Here is an 11,837-nt window from a genome sequence, read left to right as displayed (position 1 = left end):
TTTTACACATGCGTAATATATGTAGATTACATACACGTAAAAAAATTACAGAATTTTTTACGCACCGAGTCAACTTTTTACACATGTGTAACGGACGTAAAAGTTAGTGTAACCACTTACATCTTTATTCTCTCTCCTAATTTGACTTTTTTGCCAGATTTAATTTCCACCACATATTCCAATCAATTTAGTTAAATGTGTGGCCTAAAAATTGAGTTCTTAAGTTCTTAAAACTCAACATGGTTCTCAAAATATCCCTCCACTATATATATATATATATATATATATATATATATATATATATATATATATAGGGTTAGGTTATAATAGGAAGTATAGTTTTTGTAGGAAAGATAAGAAGTAATCTTGTTCATTGATTTTGAACATGGAGGGTTGAGATTAGTTTATGTAGAAATCATGTGTGAAAATAAGAGAAATGCCATAAAAGGAATAACACATTTGTTGACTCTCTCTCTCTCCACATGCAAGGCACATGCCAAATTCCCCCATCATTTTAAAACGTTCATAACTTTTTTTTACTACGCTTTTATTGAAAAACAAATTCACCATAATAACGAGTGTCTTTTTATCTTTTATATGAGTACCATATTGTTATATAAAATTTAAAAAAAAATTAGTGGGTTTTTTACGTATTGTATTTTACCAAAATTATGTGTTTTACAAAATTGTGTTATACAATTGTATTTATCATTGTGTTTTTTACATTGTGTCATACAATTGTGTTTTTTATTGTGTTTTTATTATTGTGTTTTTTTTCATAGTGTTTTTTTCCATTGTGTTTTTTACATTATTGTTTTTCATTGTGTTTTTCGGACTTTTCCAGCGGGGTGGTGGCGGTGGGTGACGGTTGTGGTGGCGGTGGGCGATGGAGTGGTGGTGGTTGTAGGAGATGAGTGAAGATGTGAGTGGGTTTTATGTAAGTGGGTTTTTGAAATTAATTTAAGTGGGTTTTGAGATTAAAGTAAGTGGGTTTTGATATTAAAGTGTTAAGACTAAAATACCCTTCTTCCTAGCCTTCTTAAGAAAATCAAACTTCTTATTTGAACCTAACCCTATATATATATATATATATATATATGGGAGTTTCAAATGAGAATCCCTTTGAGTTTTAAGAACTCAAAAGAACTCAGTGTAACGATTTTTTTTTTCGAATTTTTTTTACACATGCGTAATATATGTAGTTTACATACACGTAAAAAATACATAATTTTTTACGCACCGAGTCGACTTTTTACACATGTGTAACGGACGTAAAAGTTAGTGTAACCAATTACATCTTTATTCTCTCTCCTACTTTGACTTTTTTGCCAGATTTAATTTCAACCACATATTCCAATCCATTTAATTAAAAGTGTGGCCAGGAATGGAGTTCTTAGAGCATTCTCATCCAATCCCTTATATTATGTGAGGGGTGTTTTTATAATTTAGAGAGTGATTCAAGATGTTGTAAGTGAAGAGTTTTTATATTTTAGAAAAAGTAGTGATTTTTCTATATATTTGAAAAGTTACTGTTCATCCCCTATAATTTTTTAATATATTTTGAAAGTGGTTATGAGTGAAGGAAAGAGAAAAGGTAATAATAAAAGGTATAGAAAAATAATATTTAATTGAAATGAAAAGAGAAAATAAAGTTAGTTTTATTGTAATTTTTGGTTTGGATATAGAGGTTGGGATGAGAATGCTCTTAAGTTCTTACAACTTAACGTATATATATATAGAACTCCAAAAAAGTTAAAAACTTCTAGGAACTCATAATAACCAAACATTTTTTTTTCCATTTATTACCTTGATTAAGACTGGTTTTATCATATTTTATATAAAAATATTTTATTACATATATAAATCACAAGTTTACATATGTGTACAATTTAAGTAATAACAAACTTACATATATGTAAAAAAAATTAGATATGTGTAAAAACTAATTTTCATAATTGTAATAGTAAATGTAGATATAAAAAGTGATAAAAACACACTCAGATACCATTAGTATCATTTCAGAACTTCAAAAAAATTAAGAATTTCTAGGAACTTATAACAACCAAACATTTTTTTTATTTTTTTCATATATTAACATTGATTAAGACTGGTTTTATCATATTTTATATAAAAATATTTTATTACATATATAAATCACAAGTTTACATATGTGTAAAATTTAAGTAATAACAAACTTACATATATGTAAAAAAAATTAGATATGTGGAAAAACTAATTTTCATAATTGTAATTGTAAATGTAGATATAAAAAGTGATAAAACTACACTCAAATAGACCACTGTATATTATACTAGGTTATTGATTTGTGTACGACACAGGCGGATATATAGAAATCGTTAAGTAAACATGTATGTAATTTCAAACAAGATATTTTTTTAATATGTTTTTTGAGATGGTATCATGGTTTATAATTGCAATTCATATATAGCTAAAAAAAAAGACAGATTAATGGATTCACGACTACATGTGCAGATATATAAACATGATCAATTAAGCACACACACACATATATATTTTTGAATATATGTAACGGATTATTTTACATAAATCTATAGGAATGACAAAAATGACCTTAGATGAAGAGTTAAACATTTGTGCAATTGAATTTAATAATTCTAAGGTATGACTAAGATGAATATAAATGAAAAGGTTATTGCATGCCTTCAAATTGAAACTACATATTTAATTCTTGTGTTTTCTAAACCAAAGTAACATATAAAGAAAAATTGAGTAACAAAAGTTTATGATTCGATATAAACAATTTGTTTAAAGCATTCCCTAAAATTAACAAATAATGGTCTCGGTACCTGCAAATCACTCATTTAGCTGCTTGACCTACAAAAGCTAGAGCATATCATATCTCATGTTAGTTTTACATGCAGCAACTGCAACTCAATTAAAAATAACAAAACTCTACTTCAAGATTCATAATCTTTTTAATGCCTCAAATCTGGGTTTGATAACGGGTTCATGTATGTAAAGACAGTTTTTTTAATGCGAGTCAAAGCGCGGGGGGGGGGGGGGGGGACGCAACACTATTTCATAAGTATAATTACAAAAAAAAAAGTATATTTTTAAATGACACAATAACTTTAAAAAAATTGGGCAGTATTGAAAACACCTCAGGGGAACTTATAAAATAAAGGTAACAATTTTTAATATATAAATATTATATTTTCATAAGTAGACAACTTAATTCCAAACAAACTAAATTATATTTACGTACCTTAAATTTTGTATAGCGGTCTCTAGTTTGCTTTGTAAACTCGCTTCGGTTTCTTTTTTATATTTTCAACTGTCAATTCACAGCGTATTTAATTGACATAGTATTTATTTATTTTGAATTATTTTAACCAATAGAAAAATGATAAGTGTTCAAAAAGATCTTATTTTAATATAATAGGTAGATTAGACGCATATTTTGTGCTAGACATTAATATATACAAACTGCATTACTAACTAGTTGAATATTTAATTTTAATTCACAACACACAATGGACTAATGAATCCATAAATTGTATTTTGATAATTATTTGAATATTTATGGTTTTGTGAATTTACTAAAAACGTACATTTGCTAATTTAATTCCGTACTATTTTGGTGGTTTAATTTTTTATAGAGAATAGTTGAATTGACTTCAAACGCCACAAAATGCATTTACTACTAATTTAAAATATCCAAGGCTACATTATTATATGACTTAAACAAACATAGTTATTATTGTAGAACAATTTTGATGAGTGAAAATATTTAATTTCCAAGAAATTCTAACAATACATTTTTAGTTTTAAATTATTTAAATTCAAAGAAATTCTAAGAAAGCATATCATATATGAAATTTATAAGAATTGACCAATAGAAAGATGACACGTGTCCAAAAATCTTATTGTTTTAATAATGTAGGTAGATAGGTAGATGTAGATTTATTGTTTAATCTATTCTTTTCAATGCATAGACTTTTGGAATAACAATTTACTTCAAGATGTAACAAAAAATTTTAAACTATTTTAGCATATGATAAATTTATGACGTATTCGTGTAATGAATAATACCACTTAAAAGTATTCAGAAAGACAATTACTATATGCAAATATTAACTCGTATATATCAAGTAAAAATGACATATCATATAATGTTCGATTCTCAAAAACAAAACTTGTTTTATTAATTTGTTAGTGATGTAACCAATGTCACCTCATAGGTTCCAAAGCCATCCAAGAGCCGAACCCACAACTAACCCAACAACCAAAGACGTTTCCATAGCGATCCCAACCACCTCCGACTCCTCTACCGGAACCATCTTCGGCGCAAGGATCATAAGCACACTCGTCAGGTACCCGTTACTCACACCAAGCATCATGGTCAAATTCATAACCGGACCCTCACTATGCATCCATTTGGGTCCGTGTATGCACCCTACAAACATAGGATAAAACATCACCCTACCAATAGACCCCCATACCGCCATTTTACAGTCACGTGGCACATAAATAGCAGTCAAACACTTTCCCACAAAATCTCCAACGTTATAAGTTGTAATCAACAATATAGGATACCAATCCTTAAAATAATTTGATTTAACGTTTTCACTCAAATAACCTGGGAAGATCGACAGTGAAACTACGTAGATCACAAACACTGCGGTCACTAGCCACTGAATCTTCTTAACCACTTCCCAGAAACTTGATCTCATTGACATGTGTTGAATTGGATCAATGTGTTTTTTGTGATTTCTGTAGTATCGAACCACCGGTAATTTGTGTAAAACATTGGTGCAGATGACACATAACTGTACTATGATCGCACTGAATGCGAAGTAGATTTGTGTGCTTGTTCGAAGGCCGTTTTGTGTGTGCGGAAGCGACGCCTTTGTTATAATTCTTAGTATTGAAACCGCCAGACCTGCAAAACGTTATTTTAATTAGCAAGGAAAAGTTGCTAAGCACGAGAATGCGTGTGTTGAGAATCAACACGCCTTCATTCCTTTTGCTTTCGATACATGTGGGTCTCTTGCCCCCAATGCGGCTACGTTTCTGAAAAGAGTTCAGCGAGTCGTGCACAGTAACTCAACGATGCCTAAGAACGATAACTTTGTTTTCAGTAGGATCGGTTTTGCCATTCAAAAGGGGTGGCAGCGTAGCTTATTGCCCGCTTACCTGTCTCTTTATTATAATTGGATCTTTTTATTATACTATAAATGATCCATGATTTTATGAAAAAAAGTAAAAATAAAAAAAAATCAAGATTAATAAAAGGCGTGTCTATTTGTAACCCTCTCTTTACTGAAAATACCCCCTCTGGAAAATAGTGGGGTCCGCCCCATGTTTACGAGAAAAAATTACGTTTAGCAACACCCTTAATAAAAACATGAGTATTAATAAAATCCCTAAAAACAAATATTATACCGGCGGTGGCGTTGCCAGCGAAAACGGCTTGCATGTACCGTCCCGGGAGCGCACCAGTGGCTCCAACTAAACTTCCACCGACTAATCCGTCGGATAAGCCACTGATCATAACCATGGACACAAGCACAACAAAGGCGACATTCGTCGTGGTCGTCGACTGCTTCCCGTGAACGATCCACTCCGTCATGGGGGGGACCATTAGAGCCAAAACAAACAAACACTGACCCACATTCATCCGTGTTCGCACCGATGGCAGCTTAGCCCGGCTAGAACTGGACCAACACATGAGCGTAACAAGCACGGTCAAGGTCGCGGACATGTAACCGACGGAAAACACCTTGTTGATGTGCTTGTTGGGGTATAGGAACTGAAAGTAATCAACGGCAGTTATGAAAGCATTCCATGGAATTAAATATCCTGCACCAAGTAAGAAGTGAATGATATATGTCATATGGTATGTGTCTTTCGGCTCCTCGTCGTCACGGTTGTTGATTTCCGACTTGAGGTTTGATTGTAGAACCTCCATTTCTGCTGTTGTTTGTGAGAATGCACAAAACAAAGGGCAAGCTATACATAAAGAGATTATTTTCCATGTGAATGAATGAACTTGACGTTTTGAAATTGAATTGTAATGTACAATGAATCGTTTGAAGGAATGTAATAACATCTATGGTTTCAACTTATATTTTCACAGCAAACCTTACGTCAACTTCATATCATATTCCAAACTTTTTTAAATTCATTCATTTTCTTCTATTAAAACAAATCTTTACAAACCGTCAAATTATCTATCTCATTTATATTAAATTAAATTAGTTTTATATCATATTAATTTTTTTATATACAATATATATTTAAATAATAGAATATAGTTTAAATTAAAAAAATTATAAAATGGATTTCATGGCGAATTAAAGTTTCAAGCAAAATATAAAAAACTAGGTTTTATCTCCCGTATTACGAGGTTGTTTTACATTTTTTGTTTTTTAATATTATGTTTTGGATTTTAATTTCTTTATCGTAAAAAAGTTAATAATATGCTTAGGGTTTGATAATGAAAAAGTTTTACAAATAAATTATATGTTATAACCCGTTTAAAATATATCTGGATTTGGTGACCTATGACCTGCTTATTTTTTTATTATAAAATAGTTTATTAATTATAAATAATATCTTTTTTAGAAAATTGAACATTAATTTTTAGTATATCCCTATTTCATAGGATTTTTATATCAAATATTTGGTAAAATTAATTTTTCATTTAATGAGATGTTATAACCCGTTTAAGAGCTAACTGGGTTTGGTGAAACTCATACCCGTGAATTTGGGTCAAATGCATGAGAAGTCTCTACTTACAAATAAAGTAATCTGGCGGTTTGAGAGAATTTAGGAAGCAACCAGAAAGTTTTTAAAAGTTTCGTTTATATATATTATAGATATTATTTTTTTAAACAATGTATATATAACCAAATGGAAATACTAGGTCATAGGTTCCACGACCAATTTACCAAGAGTCGAACCTAGCACTAATGACTAACCCAACAACCAAAAACGTTTGCGTAACCACCTCTGACTCCTCAACCGGAACTGGCTTAGTCAAAGCAGTGATCGAAGTCACAGACCCAATACCTCATGGGTGACTCTGCTCAATACCTATAAAAATTTTCGGACATAATCATGAAAATTTACCCTACGAAGCGAAAAAACGGCTATGACTTGGGTGATCAACCCCAGTCCCTCTTATACTTCGCCCTTGGCTCACACCAAGCATCATGGTCAAACTCATAACCGGACCCTCATGACGCATCCATCTTGGTCCATGTATGCACCCAGGGCTGTCTCCGGGATTTAAATACCTCGATTGAGCCGAAATAAAAAGGCCCGTAGGCCTTAACGAATAACGAAATATATAAACTACTTTTTATAAACGATGATTAATGTTATAATAAATGAACAATAAATACAATATGAATGCAATACCTAAATTTTCGAAACCCTAAAACTTAATGCTTATACGAGTTATTAATACAAAATTTATTAAAATTAATATAGTTATTTTAATATATATACTCAATTTTCTTTTAAATTGTTTAAATTGTTGATACACGAATCTGCGTCTCGGAGTTTATTATATGTTCCATTAATGTAAGGGTATTTTGGTAAATAGCCCATTCGCTCTAATGTAAAGCTATTCGTTACCCCGTAACGAATAAGCTACATTCGTTAAGTATGTAAGCCACATTCGTTAACCTAGCTTAACGAATGTGACAACGAATGAAGGGCATTCGTTACAGATTAATGTAACACGAATGAGTCTGTTCATTCGTTAGTGTTAATATAACGAATGAAAAATTCGTTAAAGGTTAAGTTAACGAATGTGTCATCGTCTATATATACCTGTAACATTATTGATAATGTAATCATTTCTGTTTATTCACACATTAACCTTGTTACTCTGCCCGAATACACTCTCAACACACATAATTCACGCACTAACCGTATTCAACCTAATCGTATCAATCAATAAATGAACAACATGATGTCATCGTAGATCTAGATCTCTATACGCTCTCTCAAGACAAGATGTTAATCCAGAACAACAACCAGAGGTTCAAGCTCAACAACAACCTGCTGAACCCGAACAAGCTCCTGTGCTATTGTCGTGGGATAAAAAGCACAACATTTGTGCCTTTTTACATGATGATTTTGAAGATTCACCTATGTTCGGAGGGATGATTAATTTCCTTCTACGTTCCAGGATCTACAAGGCTATATCAAGATAGACTTTGGTTTACCAAAGTATTATACGAGCCTTTTGGAATACAGCTAGTTTTAATGAAGCCGAGAATCAGATAGAAGCTATGATTCAGGATAAACGTGTAGGGCTGTAAACGAACCGAACGAACATGAACAAGGCCTTGTTCATGTTCGTTCATTAAGAAAATAATGTGTTCACGAACGGTTCACGAACACTTACCGAACGAGATTTTATGTTCATGTTCGTTCATTAAGAAAATTAATATGTTCATGAACGGTTCACGAACACAAACTAACACAAATAAAATCGGAAAAGCCTGGAGATTGAGACTGATGTATTCATCAATGTGAATAATGAAAGCATGTAAACAAATAGAATGAACATGAAAAATGGCATGTTCGTGTTCTTTCATTTAACTTTAAAAGAACATAGACACTTAATTGAACAAATATTTATGTTCATTTATTTAAAAAGGCATATTTGTGTTCGTTTGTTTAAAATCTAAACGAATATAACTGAACAAAGATAAACGAACATACATGAACAAATGTAAATAAACACAAACAAACATAAACGAACTTAAATAAAAACACCTAAATGAAGACAAATTAACAAATATAAAACCTTTAACCAGATGACCTATCTAGATAATATTTAATTATTTTCTATTAATACATAAACGAATATAAACGAACGTTCATGAACATAAATGAACGAACGGAACATGTGTTCATGTTAGTTCGTTTAATTAAACGAACACAAGTTTTTTTTTTCAAGTTTGTTCGTTTATTAAATAAACGAACATAAACGAACATCCCGCCGAACGGTTCACGAATGTTCACCGAACGTTCGATTCGTTTACAGGCCTAACGTGTGGTGATCGATGTGGGAGTGATTAAGGATGTGTTGGGGTTTGCTGATACGGTGGATGACCGTTGTGAGTTTGATAAGAGTTTAATTCGTTGACTGTTTGGTAGGATTAAGTACAAGGGGGATTTGGATCGATCTATGTATAACAAGGCGAACTTGTGCGAACAGTACAAGTACTTGATGCATGTTCTTATTCATTGCCTTGGTGGTAGGAAGGGTGGATATGACGAATGAAGAGTGATGCTACAATCTGCTTTCGTTGCGCTCAACAAACTGTTCAATTTCTCTGAACTGGTTTTCTATCACCTGAAGGAGAATATCTCAAGCTGTCACAAGTTCTTAATGTATCCAAGATTTCTGCAGCTGATGATTGATGTTTTACAGCCGAAGTTATTTAAAGATCCAGCTAATCTTAGTGATCTGATGAGGCTGGACATATGAATGCTGAGACGATGAGGCGGTTACGTTCTTACCTTGGTCAAAGTGTTCAAGATCGGCCGAGGTATAAGCGTTTGATTGGCCATCTTGCCAATATTGATTATAAAGAGTCACCTAATGATCGATGGGCTCATGATGATTCTGATTCTGAGCGTGAAGGTGGTGATGGTGGTGATGATGGTGGTGATGGTGATTAAGGACCGAGCGCTGAGTTAATGTATGCCGAAAAACGCAAGCGTAAGGGTAAGAACCGATGGTGGATAAGGGAGAAAAACCGAAGAAGCAACGTGTCAGACGGGGTTCGGGTATTGAGATACCAAGCCAACCGTTTGAGAGATCGACTCTACCTGTTATTTCTCGATCTCCGACTCCAGTTCCGATGCCTGTATCTCCAGTACCTCCGACCATGACTTTGATGACTACATCGATGTCAGATCCGTACTTTGGGGATGTATTGCAGACTGTATTGGCACGCATATCTAGTGCTCAACCGACTACACCTATTGCTCCAGTCACTCTGACGTCGTTGCCAAGACCTGAGCATTATTTTATGGCTTTCAACCGTCCTCAGGGTCCTATGCAACCGGTTCATCCTAATTTTTATGATATGTCTTCTCAAGCTCAATGGTTTCACATGCTGAATCTGTTGCATCTTCAACAAACCCATATGCAATCTGATCAAGCAGCTCATGAGCTAGTGCAGCGGAATATGTTTAGACATATTCAGTACGTTCAGAGAGAAAATTGGGAGTTAAAAGCCCTAGTTGCTGCTCAGGGGGAGAGATTAGATAAACAAGACGAGATCATCCTCCAACTTACTTGCAAAGATGATGAGTTGAAAAAGGTTGAGGAATGATGAAGATGATCAGGATGAAGGGGGTGTTGGTGATCAGCAACCGAGCGGCAGTTTTACACCGTCGGTAGGTAATCAAGCTGGTGGAACGAGTACTGGTGGTGGTATGTAGTGAGGGAAATTAGTTGCAGATTGTGCTGTACAAGGACTATACTAGTGCTAAACCGATTGATGTCATACCGGCAAATATGATTTTGTTTGTGGGTATGAACAGGATTGTGTATAGTATGGAAAATGCTGATGAGATCGAAGAGGGTGAGTTTATTGATCATTCACTAACTAAAGAACAAATTGCCCTGCTTCTGGATCTAAATGAAGACGAGGTTGAGGAACTTGGAAAGACAGTTGATGTTGAGATTGATTTTGAAGATAGTACGAATCCAGGCATTCCGCGTCGGAATGTACCTAAGTATGAAGATGTAAAGATGGAAGACGTGACTGCTGAGGAGTATCGTGAGTTCTACACTAATAACAACAACGATTCAGGTATTCCACCTTTTACTACTGAACATGTTGAAGCAGCAGAGCAACGTCTAAGAGAAGAGAGAGAGATGGAATAATGAAGCGAAAACCAGTCACTTATCTACGAAAGAGAAGAAACGAAAACGTGCTTTGGATGGTATGTTTGGGCAGGATGTGAAGCGCATGAATAAGATGATCGAGACCTTTCGATATCACGAACAGGAGGACGTCAAATTAGCAAAGGCTCGAGCATCTGCTTACCAATTGAAGAAGTAAAAAAGTGTTAAAGACGTTAAAGGTGAATTGGTTGCGTGGCAGTATGATGCTGATCTTAAGGTATATATCGTGAAGTGGGAACATAGTATTTATTATTTCAAGCGCCCACACGATATCTTATTTATGCCGAGATGGGATGTGAGAACACTAGTCAACAGACCATTTGTTAATAGAGGAAAAGACCAGTGGGCTGAGTGGTTCTATAATCATCTGCTACATGTGACCAGATTTGGTTTCAAATTCTTCAAGCCGCAAGTGCCTACACACAAATATATCAATGAGATCGATCGTCGCACTGGCTGGAGAAAAATGATGTTGCAGGTTAAGCCGTCGAAGACTATGAAGAGCGCTCCAATGAAGATATTTCCTCAGAGTCTGTTCACCACGTTCAACAGATGGTACTAAGATAATAGAACGGGTGAAGCGATAATCGTATTGGGCAGCGGATCAAACACGAGCATTATTCGTGTAATTGATCCTATGTGGCTCGTTAACTTATTGGAGTCTGATAACGACGCGTTATTTCAGAATCAGATCCGATTTGCTAACGTAAGTGATTATGATCTTGCGATGTAATTTCAGAGAGTTGTGCGTGTCTGTTATGCATTCAAGATACATAGTTGCACTGACTGGAAGAGGAAGATGTTCCAGAAGTAAAGTATAAAGAGCTCGAGACGAGGGGGAGTTTGTTGATACACGAATCTGCGTCTCGGTCTTTATTATATTATTATTATATGTTTCATTAATGTAAGG

At 33.9% G+C, this 11,837-nt stretch overlaps 1 protein-coding gene across 1 annotated transcript; it reads right to left on the bottom strand.

Moving 5' to 3' along the window:
- Positions 1 to 4,217: 4,217 nt before the first annotated feature.
- LOC143540203 (equilibrative nucleotide transporter 8-like) lies at positions 4,218 to 5,953 on the bottom strand. The gene is made up of 2 exons (XM_077033327.1): positions 5,428 to 5,953; positions 4,218 to 4,924 (listed from the first exon to the last, which is right to left on the bottom strand). The coding sequence occupies exons 1-2, from the start codon at positions 5,951 to 5,953 to the stop codon at positions 4,218 to 4,220; spliced, it is 1,233 nt and encodes a 410-aa protein (XP_076889442.1).
- Between the last annotated feature and the right edge of the window lie 5,884 nt (positions 5,954 to 11,837).

This window comes from Bidens hawaiensis, unplaced genomic scaffold (genome assembly GCF_021521415.1).
Source record: "Bidens hawaiensis isolate Kalapana, Puna unplaced genomic scaffold, B.hawaiensis_p1.1 tig00012182_1, whole genome shotgun sequence".
Classification (NCBI taxonomy): domain Eukaryota; kingdom Viridiplantae; phylum Streptophyta; class Magnoliopsida; order Asterales; family Asteraceae; genus Bidens; species Bidens hawaiensis.
Note: the sequence above shows the minus strand (reverse complement) of the source record. Positions and strands in the feature narration are given on the sequence as shown.

Excerpts from the sequence above, each read along its gene's own strand:
- LOC143540203 (XM_077033327.1), bottom strand. The coding sequence starts at position 5,953 with ATGGAGGTTCTACAATCAAACCTCAAGTCGGAAATCAACAACCGTGAC. Across the intron at positions 4,925-5,427 it reads CGCTGGCAACGCCACCGCCG|GTCTGGCGGTTTCAATACTA; the intron begins GTATAATATTTG and ends AACGTTTTGCAG.